General features: G+C 51.1%; 1 protein-coding gene across 1 annotated transcript; it reads right to left on the minus strand.

Annotated features, from left to right (window-relative positions):
* Positions 1-3,877: 3,877 nt before the first annotated feature.
* On the minus strand, positions 3,878-20,039 carry SDSL (serine dehydratase like). The gene is made up of 8 exons (XM_032168593.1): positions 19,942-20,039; positions 13,782-13,976; positions 13,479-13,518; positions 12,629-12,768; positions 7,952-8,040; positions 6,609-6,836; positions 5,280-5,404; positions 3,878-4,268 (listed from the first exon to the last, which is right to left on the minus strand). Exons 2-8 carry the CDS (start codon positions 13,953-13,955, stop codon positions 4,075-4,077), a joined length of 990 nt encoding a protein of 329 aa, XP_032024484.1. The 5' UTR covers positions 13,956-13,976; positions 19,942-20,039; the 3' UTR covers positions 3,878-4,074.
* Positions 20,040-22,329: the final 2,290 nt, after the last annotated feature.

The raw sequence follows: 22,329 nt of genomic DNA on the forward strand, positions 1-22,329 counted from the left end.
GAACTGCGAGCAATACATTTCCATTGTTTATAAGCCACCCCATTTATGGCATTTTGTTATAGCAGCCCAAACAGACTAAGACACAAAGTCAGTCTGAGCCATCACTTCCTATATGAGAGTCAGACCATCCTCGGCAGATGCTGGGGCATTTACTCTGCCCTGAACTGGGCTCAGATCAAGGCTGTGGATGGGGTTGGGGAGGAGCACGCCTGACCCTGATCCCCCTCCTCATGTCCCTGCCCTGCGTGGGCCCAGCTCTGGGGTGAGAGCACCTCAGAATGAAAGGCAAGATTCCAAGCCTCCCTGTCACCTGGCTTTAAAACTAGAAAGAAGGACTAGATGGAGGTGAGGCCCCTGGAGGTGGAGGTGTTAGGGTCATCCTGAGGAGGGGGCACAGGGAGCCTCAGCTGCTAGAAGCCACAGGGAGCCAAAGGGTCCCCCAGCCTCAGGAGAGGGACCCCAGCTAGGGTGGGAGGCTGGGCATATCTCAGGCAGGTACACACACCTGGTGGCCCAGTTGGCAGTGTTCTTTATGCAGCCTAGACAAACACAGAGAGGCCCCTCCTCCCCATTTCCCCAGCTAAGAGGCCGAGAAGGCAGAGGCAGAATTGGAAGAGCCTCTGCCTTTGGAACCCGTCCCTGCTCTCAGCCATGGCCTCAGCTTCAAACACTCCCCTATCTCCTGGCTCTCTCCCTGTGCCTCATCCCTGCTCTCGGTGTTCCTTGGGTGTCAACCAGGAAGGGCTAAACTGAGTTAATTGACACGTTATCTGGACAGGGTCAACAGCCCCCTCGGCTTCTTATCTCCAACTCGTTGAGACCAAGAGAGAAGCAAACAGCAGCTGACAAGTCTCCCAGGAGGGGAGCCAACAGCATGAGACTGTGGGTGGGGAGGCCCGGCTGGGAGACAGAACACCTGGAGCTGAGGTGGGCTCTGCAACTCACCTGGAGGAGCATGGGTTGGGGGACCATCATCACTGGCTGAACCAATCCAGGAAGGCTTCAGGGAGGAGGCTGCACTCACACTGGGCTGTGAAGAATGTGTAGGATTCAGAAGCATAGCAGGCACGGCAGGCAAGGGACAGAGCTTAAGCAAAGCAAAGGAGGTGTATGAGCCGGAGTGGTTAGACACATGAGCCTCAGATTTCCACATATCGGGGCTCCCATACAGCTGGGTGACCCAGACTAAGTGGCTTAACTGCTCCATGCCCCAGTTTCCTCATTTGCAAAAATGGGGATAATAATAGTGTCTACCATGTGGGTTATTAAATGAAACAGCTGCTGAAGACCATAGCATATTGTAGGTGCTCAATACATGAGTAAATTCTAGTTCCTCTCATTGTTTGGGGACGAATGCCCAGGAGACAGTAAGAATGGACATTTATTGAAAGGCTAGATATGTCGTGTCCACAGTAACAATCCTCCAACCACCCATGTTACAGATGAGGACACTGAGGCACTGAGAAGGAGCATCCTTTGCTCAAGGATGTGGTCTTGCTCTATTGCCCAGGCTGCTAAGCAGGAATGGATTCCAGGCTCAGGTCTGGCTGCGTCTAGCTCTGGTGCTCTTAATGTCTCCTCTATTTGGGGGAATTCACAAAGCATGACTCCAAGCAAATGGGGCTGGCTCCTAGGGGTTTCTGGAGCTGGTAGGTGGCGGGGGTGGGGGTGGTGGTCCCTGGCTACCTAGAGCTATGTCTGGGGTTAAAGAGAAAATGACACCAAAGCAGCAGGGGCACAGAGGGAGGTCACAGTCGCTCTCAAATCTTGCTCTTCAGAAATGGAGGGGTTGAGCATGGTGCCTGTAATCCCAACACTTTGGGAGGCCAAGGAAGGAAGACGGCTTGAGCCCAGGAGTTCAAGACCAGCCTGGGCAATAGACCAAGACCACATCTCTCCAAAAAATATTTAAAATTAGCCAGGCATGGTGGCACATGACTGTGGTCCCACCTACTCGGGAGGCTGAGGCAGAAGGATCACTTGAGCCCAGGAGTTCCTGGCTGCAGTGAGTTATGATCGTGCCACTGCACTTTACCCTGGGCAACAGAGCAAGGCCCTGTCCCTAAAAAACAAAGAAGGAAAAGGAGGAGGCATCTGGCGAAGGGAACAGGCTGAGCAAAGGAAAAGAGGTGAGAAGTGGCAAGTGGGCCTCCTACAGCACGAGGTGCTGCCTGAGGCCTGGAGAGGGGAAGGCACTAGCCCAAGGTTACACAGCCCACATGAGTCAGAAGAGAGGATGTCACTAGGGGCCAGGATCCAGGTTCTGCCAGGGCCTATGATGCTGCACGGACCCTGCACTCTCTGAGCTTTGCTTCCCAGCAAGGCTGTGAGGGGTTGGAAAAGGCTCCTGCATGCCATGACCGTGTGGAACTCAGCATGCCCAGCTGGGGTGAGGGCCCCACAAGAGGCAGCGTCCAGGAGGACCCAAGGAGAGGGTCTCTCCTGCCCGGAGCCAGCCTTCCCCATAGGAGACACTTTGCTGCCCCCCTGTGGCTCAAAGGAGTGCAACTTTCCATCCCACTTCTAAGAGACACTTCACAGAAGTCGGAGGTTCCCAATTCCAGGCACAGAACCTGCCTCTTCCCGTGACCCACAGGTGTGTCCAGACCCACCTACCCTTTCCTACCCTTTCCTCAATATTCCGCCACCCCCCACCCCGACACAGAGAGTTCAGATCCAAGCAATACAGAGTGACCCTGAAAATCAGGGAATCTGGATAGATGGATATGTCAATTGATGGATACGCTGATGGATGGACAGACAGATGGCCTAATGATGGCTAGAGGGGTGAATGTATCAATGTATGAATGGATGGATGGATTATAGATGGATGGATGGATATGTTGATGGATTGATACACTGATGAATGGACAGTCTAATGACAGAGGATTGATGAATTAATGGATTATAGATGGATGAATAGATTATAGATGAATGGATGGATATGTGGATGGATGGATACACTGATGGATGGAGAGACAGACAGTCTACTGATGGATAGAGAAATGGATGGATGAATGAATGGATGGGTGGATGGATTATAGATTAATGGATGGATATGTGGATGGATGGACACACTGATGGATGGACAGTCTAATGATGGATAGAGGAATGGATGGATGGATGGATGGATGGATTATAGATGAATGGATGGATATGTGGATGGATAGACAGACAGTCTAATGATAGAGGAATTGATGGATGGATGGGTGGATGGCTTGTGAATGAATGGATAGATGGATTATGGATGAACGGATTATAGAGGGATGAATGGATGGATTGATACACTGATGGATGGACAGACACACAGTCTAATAATGGATAGAGGAATGGATGGATGGATAGAGAGATAAAAGATAGATGGGTAAAGGGATAGGTGATCAGGTTGATGGACGGAAAGACAGTGAGACAAGTGATCACATATCCTAGTTATGTGATCTTGGGCAAGTTATGTAAACTTTCCGAGCCTCAGTTTCTGCATCTGTAAAATGGGGATGGTAATAATGGTTTTTTACTTCCTAGTACCTTTGTGAATGTTAAAGAAGACAATGAGTAGAAAGTTCTTAGCAGAGTTTCTGGTACATAACAAGCACTGGATGAAGACTGGTGTTATTTTCGTCTCCTGCCTAGGCCTGAGAAGTGATAGAACATCTCCCTCTCCTTCCTGACCTGGTCAACCTGGGCTGGTCCTCCAGGTAAAGGAAGCCCATTTAAGATCTCAGAATGGCTGGATTCCTTTAGAGACTGAGGTTTTCAAGTCTTGGCTTTGTTGCCTAAGATGGGTCTTGGAGTCACTTTATCACAGAAATGGCAACAGGATTGTTGTCTCCTGTGAGCTCATTGACATGGAAAGACAGGATCCATAGCAGTCACAAACTCAATTCAGAAAGTGTTTATTGGCTGGAGTTGTCGGAGAGCCAAAAGGAGCAGTCCAGGTGGGCTTCCTTCAGGAGGCAGCCAGCACGGTTGCACAGGGCAGTTTCCACTGTCATCCACCAGCACTGAGTCCTTCTCATCCAGCCACAGGAGTGTCCACGGGCCTCTCAGGGGTCTTTGGGGCCAGGATGGGACCCCTCAGACCTGGCCCAGGTGGGTTTTCAAAGCCTGCAGCTCTCGGCTGTTGATGTTGTTGCCTCCACACACGATTACCACAACTGAAGGCAGGGAAGGGGGCAGGCAGCCCTTGGCCTGGAGCCTCCGCAGGAGGCCTGAGTAGACGGCTGCTAAGGCTGCCCCACAGGCAGGCTCCACCAGCATACGCTCATCATCTGCCGGAATCAGGGGGATGGAGAGAGGAAGGAAAGGAAAGAAGAACCACTCGGTGCTCAGCAGGCCCTGGGCACTGCAGATCCTTGCAGCCATCTCTCCAGCCAGTCAGCCATTCATCTCCTCTGCTGGCAATCCATCATTTGTCTCACGCTCTCCCCATCCATCAGCCTGGCCTCCTATCCTTCCACCATCCACCTTTTATCTCTCTATCCATCCATCCATTCCTCTATCCATCATTAGACTATCTGTCTGTCCATCCATCAGTGTACCCATCCATCAACATATCCATCCATCCACCCATTCATAGCCATCCATCCATTCCTGTATCCATCATTTGGCTGTCTGTCCATCCATCAACATGTTCATTAATCAATGTGTCTGTCCATTCATTCATTTCTATACCATTCATCAATACATCACTTCATTATCCATCCGTCCATCCATCCGTCCACTGTCCATCTATCCATTATCCACCTTTCCACTCACTCATACATTCATCCCTTCAATCAACAAACATCTATTGAGTGCCTACTACCTGCCATGCCCTATGCCAGGAAGGCCCTAGGGACACATCAGTGACTAAGACACACCAGCCCTCATGGGGCTCACAATCTGTGATGTAGAGGGATAAGAACCAGGAGGTTATGAACACAGAGAGTGGTGCATTGGAGGTCCACAACCCAGGCAGGGTGGGGTGAGTGATCAAGGGAGCTTCCTGAAGGAGGTGCTATGATGGCTGATAGCCCTCAGTCACATCAAACCAATAGGGAGCAGGGCCAGCCAGAGAGAGGAGCAGCATATACAAAAGTCTGGGGGCTAGAGACAGCAGGACACACTCCTTCTTTATCCTCACCCCCTTCCATTTACTCGACGTACATTTAGTGCACAGTAACTGCACACCTAGCCAGTTCCTGGTGCTGAGGATACAGATAAGACAGAACACACTCTTGCTAGAGGATGCAGGGACTTCGTGGGTCTCTGAGCCCAGGTGGGGGACAGGGATCACCTACCCAGGAGCTGCTGCACAGCGCTCACAGCCTCGGCGTCCTCCACCACTTCAGAGTGGATCTTGCACATCCGCATGCACTCCAGGGCCCGACTGGCCACCGTCTTGGCACCCAGGCTCTTAGCCACGCTGCAGGATAGAGCAGGGTGGGGCAGGGAGACCAGGGGCTCAGGGAAGAGCTGCTGAATCAGGTCTCTCCCCAGCCCCAGCCACCCCCTCCCATCCTGCTGTGGGTTGGTTGGAGCTCAGCATTGTAAGTCACAGAGGAGGCGCTCAAAATAGTGTGCCCTTGCCAGGTGCGGTGGCTCACGCCTGTAATCCCAGCACTTTGGGAGGCCAAGGCGGGCAGATCACCTGAGGTCGGGGAGTTCAAGATCAGCCTGACCAACATGGTGAAACCCCATCTCTACTAAAAATACAAAATTAGCCAGGTGTGGTGGCGCATGCCTGTAATCCCAACTACTTGGGAGGCTAAGGCAGGAGAATCACTTGAACCCAGCAGGTAGAGGTTGCAGTGAGCCGAGATCGTGCCATTGCACTCTAGCCTGGGAAACAGAGTGAGATTCCATCTCAAAAAAAAAAAAAAAAAAAAAAAAAATGCTCATCCACCAAGAACCTCAAAATGTGACCTTACTTGGAAATAGTCTTTGCAGATGTAATTAGTTAAATTAAGGTGAAATCATACTGGATTAGGGTGGGTCCTAAATTCAATGATCACGTTCTTTTTAAAATTTATTGGCTTTTGGGGGTATGAGGGAGTACAGGGTCTTGCTAAGTTTCCCAGGCTAGAGTGCGATGGCTATTCACAGGGACGATCATAGCACACTATAGCCTCAAACTCCTGGGCTCAAGCAAACCTTCCATTTCAGCCTCCCAAGTAGCTAGGACTACAGGCGTGCACCACCACGCCCAGGTAATTTTTGTATTTTTTTAGTAGAGACAGGGTTTCATTATATGTTGGCCAGGCTGGTCTCAAACTCCTGACCTCAGGTGATCCACCTGCTTCGGCCTCCCAAAATGCTGGGATTACAAGCATGAGCCATGGCGCCTGGCCTACATTTTCAAACTTATTTGCAACACACACGGATTGCTTTTGTAATGATAAGTCAATGAAATCTTGTTTTAAGAACTGATTAGGTTTAAATGAGTCATATTCCTCATCTCCTTTTTCAGCACTGCCTTCTAACTCAGGTCCACTTTACTGTGGTTGGAGTCCCAGGACCAAGGACAGCCTTTTGGGTGCCCCCTGTCTCCACTGGCTGGGACTGGAAGGCCCTAGGACAGTGGCACCCCCACCCTCCAGTCCCTACAAATGTCCCCAGCCCTTACCCACCTGGTGATGTCTGGAAGTGTGACCAACTTGCCGGCCGTGATGGCCGCATTGAAGCAGTGTGCCCCATGGGTCTCCATGGCAACGATGGGTACATGCTGCCAGCCCACCTCCAGCAGGCCAGCCACCACCCCGGCCAGGAGCCCCCCACCCCCAACTGCCAGCACCAGGGCACCCGGTGGGGTCCTCAGCACTGCCTTCAGCTCCTGCACCAGGCTGGCGTTGCCTTTCCTGGGGAGGGGGGATGAGAGGGAGAAGCAGAGTGAGGGAGGACCCCAGCCCCGATGGCTCCTGCGGTTGGGGAATTTACCAGGGGTGGGTCTTCTCCCCCCTTATATATATAAACCCCTCCCCACCATCCCCATCCCATCCACAGCAAGGGGAGAGGAAGTCCTGCAACAGTTACTTCGCTCAGCTTCATTCATTCTCTTTATTTTTATTTATTTATTTTTTTTGGATAGAGTCTCGCTCTGTCACCCAGGCTGGAGTGCAGTGGTGCGATCTCAGTTCACTGCAACCTCCACTTCCCGGATTCAAGCGATTCTCCTGCCTCAGCCTCCCGAGTAGCTGGGGCTACAGGCACACACCACCACGCCCAGCTAATTTTTGTATTTTTAGTAGAGATAGGGTTTTGCCATGTTGGCCAGGCTGGCCTCGAACTCCTGACCTCAGGTGATCCACCCACCTCGGCCTCCCAAAGTGCTGGGATTACAGGCGTGAGCCACCATGCCTGGCTTCGTTCATTTTCTTTATTATGTATTTGTTTGCTCATCCCTTCCCATCTCCATCAACCTCCCAGGCCCTTTCTTGGACATTACCCCCATTTAGCCCCCTCCCCAACTTTGCAAAGAGGCAATGGCAATGTGTGGTTAAGAGGGGACAAGTATATCATTTGTGACCAGCCTGACTGCAGCCCTATGTATCTGCCACGTACTTAGCCGTGTGATCTGGGGCAAGTTGTTTGACCTCGATGTGCCTCAGTTTCCTCACCTATGAAATGGGGATAATAGCACCCACCTCTAGGACTTTGGGGAGGGTAAATGGAACAGTGCAGGAGGAGCCATTAGCCTGGTGCCTGGTCCCAAAGCATATATTCAGTAAAGGAGACTTGGTACTATCGCTTCCATTTTACACACATAGAAACTGAGGCACAGGATCTAGGGTGCTTTGCACAAAGTCACACAATTCACAAGGGGGCAGAAGTGGGATCTGAACCCATGTCTGCCTGGCTTTGAAGCCTCTTCTCCCCTCTGGGCTTCAGTTTCTCCTTCTGTCCACTGGGAGGACCCTGACTCAGTGAGAGTCTCCCAACTCTGGACTCCTGGGGAGAGGGACATCAGCCTTACCATATTAGGGGGTGGTCAAACGGGTGGACATTCACCCAGCCGTCCCTCTTGGCCAACTCTTGTGCCCTCAGATTGGCCTCGTCCCAGACCTACAGAGAAACCAAGGGCCCTCAGAACAGCCGGCAGTGGGACTGCTATGGAGGCCGGAGCAGTGGCCCAGGATCTCCTTGGTGGCCCCAGGATCCAATAGTCTGGGGACACCCCTGCAGATGAGACCATACCTGGTGTGGTTCCAGAGGCCTCCTGAGAATTGGACAAGCACTTCCAGGTGGACAAACAGATGCCATGTGCTTTCCACAATACCCAAGGGACCTGTCCTGCTGCCACACTATGAAAACCAGGCCAGCCAGCCAGGGAGGCTGGGAGCAGGTCAGCTCCAAGGTCAGCCACATGGTGCCCACTTCTAGCCAACCAGTAGGGGAGAAGCCCCCTAAAATCAAAACCCAGACAGCAACTTGGTCACCATAGAGTGTGTCCGTGGAAACCACCAATGGCCCAGCTGATGGCCTGCTAGTTGAGTTCAAGCAGCCAGAGAGATGGCGCATAGGGCCGGCCCTGACCATGATGGACCCAAGCCAACCACAGCAGGGGTGAGTTTTCTCTTCTCACTGGCTTGGCCTCTGTGGCAGAGATCCAGGTCCCCTGCTCATTCACACACCATTGACAGGCTTTCTTCCCTTCCCTGACTCATTTCTACACTCCCTACCAATGCTTCATGCAATCACCTCCCAAATAAACCACATGCGCCCCAGTCCTCATTTCAGCACCCGCTTTTGGGAGAATCCAAACTAAGACAGAATTTCAGAGGGACCCCATGCCAGCCGATCTCAGCAGGAACCAGATACAGAAAGTAAATGATAGACAATGGCCTCCTCTCCCAAGGGAGGGGCGGAAGGTCACAAGGGGGGCAGAAATAGCCCCTGCTCATCCTCAGGGACTCTGCAGTGCCCACTCTGTGCCCAGTTCTAGGTATGGGGACTCTTCAGCAGGAGAGAAGCCAAGAAATGGTCTCTGACCGCAAGGAATTTCCCATCCGGCTGAAGAGAGGAGTCTCATTCCCCTGAGTTACTGAAACAAAAAATACACTGTTGGTGTGAATGCAAATGAGTTCAGCTCCTATAGGAAGCAGTTTGGAGATTTCTCAAAGAACTAAAAATAGAATTACCGTTTGACCCATCAATCCCGTTACTGAGTATCTACCCAAAGGAAAATAAACCATTTTACCAAAAAGATCTGCATTTGTGTGTTCATCACAGCAGTATTCACAATAGCAAAGACATGGAATCAACCCAGGTGCCCATCAATGGTGGATTGGGTACAGAAAATGTGGTGCATATACATCATGGAACACTATGCAGCCACAAAAAAAGAAGAAGATCATGTCCTTTGCAGCAACATGGATGCAGCTGGAGGCCATTATTCTAAGATAATTAACTTAGGAACAGAAAACCAAATACTGCATATTCTCACTTACAACTGGGAGTTAAACACTGGGTACACATGGGCACAAAGATGGGAACGAGAGACACTGGGGACTCCAAAAGTGGGGAGAGAGGGAGAGTGGCAGAGGTTGAAAAATACCTGTCAGCTGGGTGCAGTGGCTCACGCCTGTAATCCCAGCACTTTGGGAGGCTGAGGCAGGCAGATCCTGAGGTCAGGAGATCCAGACCATCCTGGCCAACATGGTGAAACCCCGTCTCTAATAAAATATAAAAAATTAGCCGGGTGTGGTGGCGTGCACCTGTAATCCCAGCTACTCAGGAGGCTGAGGCAGCCGAATCGCTTGAACCCGGACAGTGGAGGTTGCAGTTAGCCAAGATGGTGCCACTGCACTCCAGCCTGGGCAACAGAGCGAGACTCGGTCTCAAAAAAAAAAAAAAAAAAATTAGCTGGGTGTGGTGGTGGGCGCCTGTAATCCCAGTTACTTGGGAGGCCAAGGCAGGAGAATTGCTTGTACTTGGGAGGCGGAGGTTGCAGTGAGCCAAGATCATGCCACTGCACTCCAGCCTGGGCGACAAAGTAAGACTCTGTCTCAAAAAAAAAAAGACAAAACAAAACAAAAAGAACAACTACCTGTCAGGTACTTATGTTCACTACTTGGACGACAGAATCATTAGAAGTCCAAACCTCTGCATCATGAAATATACCCATGTAACAAACCTGCACATGTATCCCTGAATCTGAAATTAAAACTAAAGAAAAAAATAGATTCAAAACCGTGTAGTGCTTGACATCTCTCACCTATAGGGTCCCAAGCAGCCTCCTCTCTGGCTCCTCTCCTGCATTGCCCCAGAGAAGGCAGAGTGAAAATCCAACCAGGTCCCTCCCCTGCTCAAACTCTTTTCATGCTTCCCTAGTGCCCTCGGGGGGAAACACATTAGCTTCACCTACAAGCCACCCTGCCTGATGGAGCAACTGTGTCCCTCTTCAGCCTCACCTTTCGCCATCCCTCCCCCCATGCTGCGCTCAGCCTGAATGCACGGTGCTCATCTACGCCACACCTTCGCCCACACCTTTTCCTCTGTTCACAATCAGATCATTCCCTCCCTTTTCTCCACTGTGGGGACTCAGATTTCTCCTTCAATACCCAACCCTGGGGATCCTTGTCGGGAGCCTGTCCTGGATCCTTTCCCCAAATCTAAGGCATAGCCCATTGGTTTGACCACTGCCCAATTCTCCACTCCCTCCCTCTATTAGAATCATACACCCACACCTTGCCACGTGGCTTAATTGTTACTAATTTTTTTTTTTTTTTTTTTTTTGAGATGGAGTCTGGCTCCGTCACCCAGGCTGGAGTGCAGTGGCGCGATCTCGGCTCACTGCAAGCTCCGCCTCCCGGGTTCACGCCATTCTCCTGCCTCAGCCTCTCCGAGTAGCTGGGACTACAGGCGCCCACCACCACGCCCGGCTAATTTTTTTTGTATTTTTTAGTAGAGACGGGGTTTCACCGTGGTCTCGATCTCCTGACCTCGTGATCCGCCCGCCTCGGCCTCCCAAAGTGCTGGGATTACAAGCGTGAGCCACCACGCCCGGCCTACAATTGTTACTATTTTTAGAGACATGTTCTTACTACGTTGCCCAGGCTGGCCTCAAACTCCTGGGCTCAAGTGATCCTCCCAACTCAGCCTCCTGAGTAGCTGAGACTACAGGTGCACGCCACAGTGCCCAGCTTTTTTATCTATTTATTTATTTATTTTATTTTTGCCATGTGGCTTTGCTGTTCTTCTCAACTAGAGTGGGTGGAGCACATGTCCCCTCCCCATTGATGTTGGTCTCAGCCGTGTGACTTGCTCTGGCCAACAGCATATGGCAGAACTGACAGTGTAACAGTTCCAGGCTGAGGTCTTAAGAGGCATCATGTGTTTCTTCTCACCCCTCTTGCCATTGCCCTTGAGAAGAACGTGCCCCCAGTGGCCACTGGCTGGGGAAGACACAGGGGACATCTGCAGACCTTAATCCTTCCCCACATTCTGAAGCAGAACCACCCTAACCCTCCCACAGACCCAAAGCAACAGAAACAAATGTTTCTCATAAGCTGCTGCTATTTGGGGGCTGTTTGTTATGCAGCATTACCAAGCAACAATAGCTGATTAAAACAACACATCTTCTCTCTGACTTCCTTGGTGCCCTGTGCTTCCCCCGTGGCAACACTTTTCACACTTTGTTACCATCATCTGGTTACCTGTGTGTCTCCTCATAATACGCTGAAATTTATGAGTGTAAAGACCATGTCTTATTATCTCTGTGTTTCTAGGATGTCTAACATAGCAGGCACTGAATATGTGCTCAATGAATAGCTGATGGATGGATGGATGGATGGATGGATGGATGGATGGATGGATGGACAGAAGGGAGAGAGGAGAGAGAAAGGATGATGTATGGAAGGATGGTTAGATGGATGAATAAATGGAAGGAAGGAGAAAAAAAGGAAGGAAGGAAAAGGAAGGAAGAAGGAAGGAAGGAGAGAAAGAATGAAGAAAGGAAGGAGGGAGGGAAGGAGGAAAGGGAGGGAGGGAAGAGGGAAGGAGGGAAATAATGAAGGAAGGAAAGAAGGGAGGGAGGGAAGGAAGGACAGAAGAAAGGGAAGAAACTACATACAGGAAGTATTTGGGGACCAGCTTTAAGGTACCATAGTTTGGCTTTTAGTTTTAATTTTGAGAGGTTTAAAAATCTGTTTTCCATTATTTGAATGATTTTTTTCCTTCTTTCCTTCCCAGAAGGAAAGACAGATATTGTATCTGTATCTCTATTTCTTTGGTAACAAAGGGAACCGGTGATCTCTTTCTCAGTGGATACCATTTCTATTGGGCTGGTCTCAGAATGAGAACTGATGCTGCCATCATCTTGATACTTCTTGTCTTATCTAACAGCAAAAATGTTAAAAGTGGATAATACCAGGTGCTGGTGAGGATGTAAGGAGACAGACAGTCTCCTGCTCATCATCAGCTTCCCGTTTGTCTTGGTTCACACATGAGGGCAGAGGCAAGTTGGGAGGTCCCAGCCCTCAACACCCATCCCACCTCATTCCCCCCTCAGCTCAGCTATCCTGAGAGAGGACTGGGTCCCAGCCACAGCTCATTGAAAGGAAAAGGAGACAGGACGTCTTAGGGGTGGGGTGGGGTGGGGTGAAGGAGAGCAGCCCACTTCAGATGGTTCTCCCCTTCCCGGAGCCCTTACCTTTCCAGTCAGCTGAACGTCGGCCCCCTCCCCCTGCAGCCTCCGCACCACCTGCAGGGAGGTGCTCTCGGGGAGCACGATGGTGGCAGGGATGCCCAGCTTCCTAGCAACATAGGCAGCAGCGATGCCCGCATTACCCCCTGTGCAGAAAGGAGGAAAGGGGCAGTGGGCAGAGCTGCGTTGGCCTTTGACGTGCCTTCCCCTCCCCCTCCATATCCCTTCAGAGTCACTTCTCCCCAACATTCATATGCCCCATTGACTCTTTCCTCCACTCGAGAGGGGGACACATAATCCAGGTTGAGCCAATCAGAACCTAATCCCCCAACCCATGATTGGTTCAAGGATGAAGACGCCACCCAAGCGGGGCCAAAAAAAAAACAATTCCAGGATTGAGGCGAGGCATTGAGAAGGGGTGCTCCCTTTTCTCTAGGGTTGGGGGGGTGGTAGGATGCAAGGCTGGAATTTCTGGTGGCCATCTTGCTACCATGAGGCCCACCTAAAAATAAAGCTAATATACAGGAAAGCAAAGCCCAGAGAAGGAGAGACAGAGAGGAGAGCTTCTGGATCCCCCTGTGCCTGAAAGCCACTTATCCCAAGAATTTTCCATTCTTAGAGCCTGTAGCTTAAACCTATATGAATTGGGTTTCTGGCACTTGCTACCACCACGAGTCTTGAACTATGGGAGAAGGCTAGGATGGGATGTACACAGTAGTCATCTCATCAGTGACCTTGATGAGTCTGGGCCTTTAAGAGGAGACCAACCCTGGACATGTACTGCTGCTCCAGCCTATTCCTCCTCCCCCAACCTCTGCCCTGAGGACCCCCATGAAACAAAAAAGGGTGGGGTCACCTGAGGAGCACACCAGGTGTCTGCATCCCTTCTTGGCCATCTGGGAAGAGAAGGAATGGGGTTAGGGGCTAACCCAAGCAGGTGTCATGAAGGCCTACATGGAATGGCATTAGAGTCTCCGCATCCCACTCCCAGTACGCCTTTACCCCTCATCCTGCCCACAGCCCTGCCCTCATCTCTCCCCTCCCATCTGCACGAGTTCATGTTTCCCCTCCTGCCCGAACCCGTCCCCAGCCCACACCCCTCACTCTTCCCTCCCTCCTGCACAACCTCACTTCTCCCCTCCTGCCCACACACCCTCACCTCCTGGCAGAAATGCCCGATGCCCCGAATCTTGAAGGAGCCGCTGGGCTGCACATTCTCACACTTGAGGAAGATAGGCATGCCCGCCACCTGGGACAGCGCCCAGCTCTCCAACAGAGGTGTGACCACGTGGAAGGGCTCCTGCTTGGCACGCTCTGCCACAGGGCCGTCCATTCTGGAGACCAGATAGACAGCCTGCAGGAGGACACAAAGGTCACCACCCAAGCAGTCCCCATCAAGAGTTCCCTTAACCAGGACAGGCAAGGGGAAAGTGGAGAAAGCTCTTGGCTTAGGTGCCCTTCACTTCATCCAGCTGCTGAGCTGTGAGACCCCCGTCAAGTATCTGCGCCTCTCTGGGCCTCAGTTTCCCCATCTGATCAAAGAATTTTGGCCTGGGGTCCTTTCATTCTGTAAGTATGGCTGTGCTGGGGATGTAGAAAGTGGCCAATATATAGTGAGGAATGAATGAGAGAGTGGGCGAATTCATTCATCAGTCAAAAAAGACTTATTCAGCACCTACTATGTGCCAGGCATTTCCAGGTTTGGGGACCCACGAATCATAAAAAACCTCCCACTAGGAAAAGTCGCAGAATTTCAAATAGGAGTGACTCGCAGAGGGTATGGGGTGTTATTTTAGCAAGAGCAATCAGGAAAGACATCTCTCAGGAGGAAAACTTTGTAAAAACGTTTGTTATGGAAAATGTAAACATAGCAAAAGTATTGAGAACTGTATAAAGACCTTCAGCTGGCCGGGCACAGTGGCTCACGCCTGTAATCCCAGCATTTTGGGAGGCCAAGGCAGGCAGATCACTTGAGGTCAGGAGTTCGAGAGCAGCCTGGCCAACATGGTAAAACCTTGTCTCTACTAAAAATACAAAGATTAGCCAGGCATGATGGTACACACACTTGTAATTCCAGCTACTCAGAAGGCTGAGGCAGGAGAATCACTTGAACCTGGGAGGCGGAGCTTGCAGTGAGCCAAAGTCGTGCCACTGCACTCCAGCCTGGGTGACAGAGCGAGACTCCATCTCAAAAACAAACAAACAAAAACCCTTCAGCTTCAGCAATCAACTCATGGTCTAACTCGCTCCACTATCGGTGCCCATTCCCCCTTCCTGTATCATTATTTACCCCTTAATTACTATTATATTTTTCTTTTATATTATTTCACCTGTAAATATTTCAGCATGTCTCTCTAGAGGTAAAGAACTTGAGTTTTTGAGACAGAGTCTCACTCTGTCACCCAGGCTGGAGTGCAGTACTGTAATCACAGCTCTCTGCAGCCTCAACTTCTCAGGCTCAAGCAGTCCTCCCACCTCAGCCTCTTGAGTAGCTGGGACTACAGGTGCACATCACCACGTCTGGCTAATTTTTGTACTTTTTTGTAGAGATAGGGTCTCACTATGTTGCCCAGGCTGGTCTCAAACTCCTGGGCTCAAGGGATCCTCCTGCCCCAGCCTCCCAAACTGCTGGGATTACAGGCGTGAGCCACTGCATCTGGCCTAAGAACTCCCTTTTTATATGTAATTATATGGTTTCATGACTGTACATACATTTGTTCAAACACATTGAATTCTATACTTAAAGTGGGCTAATTTTATTTTATGTAAATTATGCCTCACTGAGGCTAATTTTTTTAAAAAAATGTAATCACAATACTATGATCACATCTAAAAATATAATTTTTTCATATCATCAAATATCTGTTAATTGTTCACATTTCAAATCATCCCATTAAATATGATCAGTGGCTGATTCTGTGGTTGGTTGTGGTTTGGGGTTTTTCATGGTTTGAATCAGGATGCAAATCAGATCCGTGCATTTCGATTGGCTGAGGGGTCTTTTAACTCTCTCTCCATCTGTACATTCTTGAAAAGGGAACTTTGAAATGGATGACAGGAAGAGAGCCAAGAGGAAAAGTTCCTACAGAGAACAGCAGCCAGGACCACCTCGAGGGAGAAATGCACTTCGGGGTGCTGCCGATGCAGAGAGAAGGGGTTTGGGGCAGGAGGTGAGGGTAGGAGGTGAGGGCAGAGAGGTGGACAAGGGTGCCGGCAGGGGGTTCCCACTCACTGAGAGGAGTTTGGTTGTTATTCAAATTCTACCTGCAATGGAAAGCCATTGGGAGGTGGAGGTGGAGGTGGAGGTGGAGGTGGTGGAGGTGGTGGTGGTGGTGGTGGGGGGGGAGGTGGTGGTGGTGGTGGTGGGGGGGGGAGGTGGTGGTGGTGGTGAGGTGGGTGGTGGTGGTGGAGGTGGAGGTGGAGTGGTGGGGGTGGTGGCGGTGGTGGTGGCGGCGAGGTGGGGGGGAGGCGGTGGTGGGGGAGGTGAGGTGGAGGTGGAGGGAGGTGGAGGTGGTGTAGGGGGAGGTGGTGGTGGTGGGGGAGGTGGTGGGGGAGGTGGTGGCGGCGAGGTGGTGGTGGAGGTGGTGGTGGTGGTGGTGGGGTGAGGTGAGGTGGGGTGGTGGTGGAGGGGTGGAGGTGGAGGTGGAGGTGGTGGCGGTGGAGGTGGAGGTGGAGGTGGTGGTGGTGGTCGGTGGAGGTGGCGGTGGAGGTGCAGGTGGAGGTGGTGGTGGTGGTGGTGGAGGTGGAGGTGGTGGTGGTGGTGGTGGTGGAGGTGGAGGTGGTGGTGGTGGAGGTGGAGGTGGCGGTGGTGGTGGTGGTGGTGGTGATGTTTTGAGACGGAGTCTCGCTCTCTTGCCCAGGCTGGAGTCCAGTGGTGCAATCTCAGCTCACTGTACCCTCTGCCTCCCGGGTTCAAGCAATTCTCCTGCCTCAGCCTCCCGAGTAGCTGGGACCACAGGCACACATCACCATGCCTGGTTAATTTTTTGTATTTTTTGTAGAGACTGGGTTTCACCATGTTGGCTGGTCTGAAACTCCTGAGCTCAAGTGATCTGCCCACCTCGGCCTCCCAAAGTGCTGGGACTACATCCGTGAGCCACCGCGCTCAGCCCATTGAGAGGTTTGAAGCCAAGGAGCTGTGAGTGAATGGATCAGTGGGTAAGGACAAAAAGAAGGGAAGGAGGAAATGAGAGGGAAGAAAAATAGTAGAGAAAAAAAAGAACAAATACAGCCAGTCCCTCTTCTCCCAGGCAGAAAAGCACTGGGCCGGTCCCCCGCATTCCATTATTGGCCTCTAGGGGGAGCGCTGCAACCTCCCCTGACCACTCACAAACCTAAACTTGTCCACCCTTAAGTCATGGCTGGGGTTCCAAGATCAGAGAGATCGGGGTCTCTTGGCCCTGAGTTTGACCCCACACCCTTGTCAGAATAGGCTTGAGAATCCTCAGGGCCTCCTCAGGCAGGGCACAGCCTGAGCCACCTCTTCCCAGTCCCATCCAGGGCACCTCTCAGCTTGGGGCATCAGCGGAAAGAAGTCCATGGGTCATCACTGATCCCCAAATGTAGCATACCCCAGCCTGGGCCTCAGCTCAACCCTGGACCCCAAGAGCACAGGCTTTGGGGTCGACCGGAAGCAAAAGTTAGAAACCAGCTCTGACTTCCTGGCTGTGTGACCCAAGCAAGTGTCACAACCTCTCTGTGCCTGTTTCCCCTTCTCTAAAATGGGGATAAAAACAGTCCCCAACTCACGGGTTGTGGTGTAAATTAATAAGAATAACATTGGCCAGGTGCAGTGGCTCACGCCTATAATCCCAGCACTTTGGGAGGCTGAGGCAGGTGGATCCCTTGAGGTCAGGAGTTCAAGACCAGCGTGGCCAACATGGTGAAACCCCGTCTACACTAAAAATACAAAAATTAGCCGGGTGTGGTGGTGCACACCTGTAGTCCCAGCTACTTGGGAGGCTGAGGTGGGAGAATTGCTTGAACCTGGGAGGTGGGGATTGCAGTGAGCCAAGATCTCACCACTGTTCTCCAGCCTGGGCAACAGAGTGAGACTGTCTTTAAAAAAAAAAAAAAAAGAGAGAGAGAGAATAACATCTGTCATTTGTTGAGTCCCTATTGTGTGCCGGTCATCGGCTGAGTCCTCTGGAGACATTATCTCACTGATACCTTGTGTCATGCTTTGAGCATGGTGACCTGCTCACCCTTACTTCAGCATGTTTACAGGGCACCTACAAGATGTAGGCCCTGACCTAGCAACAGGGGATACCACGGTGGACAAGATAGACATCAACCTTGGAGCTGAATTATAGTCTAATGAGGAGATGGGCGCTTAACAAATAACTGCATAGACAAACAAAATAATCAGAAATGTTGAAAACTGCTAAGAGGGAAACACGCATATAGGGAGTCCTAAAGAGAAGAATAAGGGGACCTACTTTGGGTATGGAGATCAGGAAAGACATCTTAGAGGAAGTGACCATTAAAACTAAGAACTGAGACAGGGCACGGTGGCTCACGCCTGTAATCCCAGCACTTTGGGAGGCCGAGGCAGGCGGATCACCTGAGGTCAAGAGTTCAAGACCAGCCTGGCCAACATGGAGAAACCCCGTCTCTACTAAAAATACAAAATTAGCTGGGCATGGTGGCGCATGCCTGTAATCCCAGCTACTCGGGAGGCTGAGGCAGGAGAATCGCTTGAACCTGGGAGGCAAGGTTGCAGTGAGCCGAGATCGCGCCATTGCACTCCAGCCTAGACAGTAAGAGGGAAACTCCGTCTCAAAAAAAGAATAAAAAATAAAAAATAAGACCCAAAAAGTGAGAACCAACCAACCACACAACAAACTGCAAGAAGAGCGTGTACATGGCAGGACTATTGTGAGGATTCAATGAGCCTGCATGGTGAGGGCACCCATGCTGGGTGTCTGTCCACTTGGAATTGGGTCTCTCTTCCTTTATGGTGAAATCCCCAGATTTTTCCCCTGGGGATCCTGGGATTGTCAGGATGAACTCCCCCTACTCCATAATCCTTCCTCTTTCTTGTTTTTTGGTGTTTGTTTTAGAGACAAGGTCTCACTCTGTTGCCTGGGCTGGAGTGCAGCGGCGTCATCATGGCTCACTGTAACCTTGAAGCCCCGGGCTCAAGCAATCCTCCCACCTCAGCTTCCTGAGTAGCTGGAACTGTAGACATGCACCACTGCATCCGGCTGATATTTTAATTTTTATAGAGATGCAGTTTTGCTGAGTTGTCCAGGCTGGTCTCGAACTCCTGGCCTCAGGTAAATCTCTTGTCTCTGCCTCCCAAAGCACTAGGATAACAGGTGTGAGCCATTAACACAACAGATGAGTCATTAACTCACCATTGACTCCATTTTATAAACAGTGAACCTGAGGTCCAGAGAGATTAAGTAACTTATCCAAGGTCACACAGTTAGAAACAGCATAGCCAGAATTCACACCAGGCAGTGTCTTTGGCATCTGTGCTATTAACCGCGATGCTATACTTTCTCTAATATACTAGTGTTATTGTTACTATTATGAAAGCTGCAGGCATTTAATATTTATTGCCAATTGTCCTTTGGAACCAAATGCTCCTGGCTCAGTTTCCAGGCTTCCCCAGCCCTCTTGGTTATACTGACTCACAAGAGGACAGCAGGCATCAGTTAAAGGAAAAAGCCCCAAGTTGCCAACAGCCTGATCAACCCCAGACCCCATCAGGCACCTGAGGTCTGGGACTGAGCGGTCTTGGCCCAGGGACACACAGCTCTTGTCCAGTATGGCAGCCACCAGGGCTGAAATGGGGGACCTGGGTCTCCCTGCTGTAGAATAACCCAGGGGAAAGCAGGGGGCTTAGGCTCAGGTCCCAGTCATGCCAACCTTGGCCAAGTCACTTTTGTCACTGGGCCTTACCTGCCACATCTATGAGTTGAGGTAAGGACCACCAATGCTGTCCACCTCACTTGTCCCCGAAGCCTTTCCCCAGAGGCTGCCTTGGTGGCACTCCACAACCAAATCCCTGGTGCCAGGGCTGGGACACCTCGGGCTGGCCCCTTGGCTGGCAGAATGCCCAGCCCTGCCCCTGTGGCAGGCAGAACCCACTCTCGCCCTTCAGGGTCCCCAGCACAACACTTTCTTCTGCAGGGCACCCTGAATTCAATAGACATTCCCAGGAGGGCCTAGACCACGCTCAGCCCCTCTCACTCCCACCTGCTCAGCTTGGACTTTGCCCAAAGCCTCCCAAACTCCTGCAGCCTCTCATCAGCCTCTCATTCACACACACACTGAGCCCCAGGGGCCCCAGCTGGCCCCAGACCCCTTACCTCCCTGCCCAGCTATCCCAGACCAGCGTGGCCCCAGCTCCTGTCCTCCAGCCTGCCCGGGAATCGGCTCTTTCCAGGAACCAGCTCTGTCCAGCTTCAGGCAGCTTCCGGCAACCTTGGCCCCTCCTTCTCTGTTAAAGAGAAAGCTCCAGACCCTAAGCCTCCGGGTGAAGACGGAGGAGGAGAGGGGATGAGAGCAACCCTCACTGCTTTCCCGGACACTGCCTATGACTCATGCACCACCCTGTCTCACTTGACAGGTGAGCAAACTGAAACTCAGAAAAGGGAACTTATTTGGCCAAAGCTTCCCAGAGAACAAGGGGCAGAGAGAGCATTTACCCCTGGCCCTGAGCCGTCTCTTCTGGGATGCAGGCATCTCCATGTCTTCTCATTTTAAGTCTAGTGATTGTCCTGGATGCCATCCACTTCCCCTGAACCACTGTTGGGGTCAGCTTAGGTCTGAGATGGGAAAACAAGGACAAGGAAACTTTTTTTCGTTTTTTTTTTTTTTTTTTGAGACAGAGTTTCATTCTTGTTGCCCAGGCTGGAGTGCAATGGTGCAATCTCGGATCACTGTAAACTCCGCCTCCCGGATTCAAGCTATTCTCCCATCTCAGCCTCCTGAGTAGTCAGGATTACAGGCACCCACCACCACGCCCAGCTAATTTTTGTATTTTTAGTAGGGACGGGGTTTCACCATGTTGGCCAGGCCAGTCTCAAACTCCTGACCTCAGGTGATCTGCTTGCCTCTGTCCCAAAGTGCTAGGATTACAGGCGTGAGCCACTGCATCCGGCCAAGGAAACAATTATTATTTGTCACATGGGAAAGGTATATTTTTGTCTGAAGCACCTCTCCGTCTTGGATATTTTACACACAGCATGAGAACCCAAGCAATTATTTGCTACTCAAATGAATGAATGACCATTCATTCATTCAATAAATATTTATTGGACACCTACTATGTGCCAATTCCTGGACCTTTGGCCTCAAACAAAATAGCATGTCTTCTGCCTTCACAAAGCCCTCGGGGCCATTAGAGAGCAAATATTAGTGCTATCAGATGTTAGCAGCTGGCAGGGTGGGGCAGGGCTGTGGAACCCAGAGCTGGCACCCCGCCTGGCCCTGGGGGGCTGGGAAGGCTTCCTGGAGGAGGAGAAGTCTGAGTGGAGCCAGGAGTCAGGCACAGGGAGTGCAAAGGTCTGGAAATGAAAAACATGGTGTATTCCAGGGTCAGGGAAGTATCCAGTGGGGCTGGGAGGGAGAAGGCAGGGGTGGGGAAGCAAGTGGGGTTGAGGCTGGAGACGTGGGCAGAGATCAGAGTCCACAGGGACGCCTGTACCAATCCAGAGTTTGGACCTTACCCAGGAGCGCTAGGGAGCCATAGAAGGCTTTAGGTGGGGGGAATGACATGGTCAAATTCATGTCTTGTCTCTGCACCATCTCACTGGGTGAACCTGAGCAGCTCATGCCCATCTCTGAGCCTCAGTTTCCCTCTGTGGAAAGTGGGTCCAGGAAGACCTGGCAGGACAGAAGTTGTGTGTCCTTCTTGTTTCTAATCTCCCCAGGTTTGATGATTAACTCCCAGCCACTTGGGGTTAGACGGAGCTGCTTGGCCGTGATCCTTAATGTGGACTCTGGCAAGTTTCTACCCCTCCTCGCTTTAGACACACACCCATCCTTGTCGGGTGCCTTGTCCTGGACTGGGCACTGGTGATAAAATCCAGTTTGTGCCTTGAAGTGGCCCCCAGCATGGAGAAGAGAGGAAGACACCCAATTCGGTGGCAACAATAACACCTCCTAAGATGACAGAGGGCAGAAAGTCCCCATAGGGTAGCTGGGGATGGGGCAAGATCAGGGAGGGCTTCTTGAAGTAGGTAGAGACTCAGCACACAGCTCAGGCTTTGACAAGAAGCAGACTAGCTGCATTTAGTGCATGTCTACCGTACACCAACACGTGCGTGCTGTCCAGCATATCCCACACTGTTTATTTGTTTGTTTGTTTGTTTCTTTTACAAACGAGGTCTCACTGCACTGCCCGGGCTGATCTTGAACTCCTGACCTCAAGCAATCCTCCTACCTTAGCCTCCCAAAATGCTGGGATTACAGGCAACAGCCACTGCGCCCAGTCCCCAGAGGTTCTTTAATAGTTGGCAATTTATTTCTGTGTGCATTAGGAAAGATGTGTGTATGTATGTAGGTATATATATATATATATATATATATATATGTATGTATGTATACATATGTATGTGTATGTATATGTAAAATATCAGACCCATAGTTTCATGGATATGATGGCTTAGGAAGAAGCTAAGGTAGGTATTAAAGTTTAAAAATGGAGCCTCTTTAAAAAATATATTAATTGGCCAGGCGTGGTGGCTCACGCC

The sequence above is a fragment of the Hylobates moloch genome, unplaced genomic scaffold, assembly GCF_009828535.3.
Source record: "Hylobates moloch isolate HMO894 unplaced genomic scaffold, HMol_V3 SCAFFOLD_12, whole genome shotgun sequence".
NCBI classification, from domain to species: Eukaryota; Metazoa; Chordata; class Mammalia; order Primates; family Hylobatidae; genus Hylobates; species Hylobates moloch.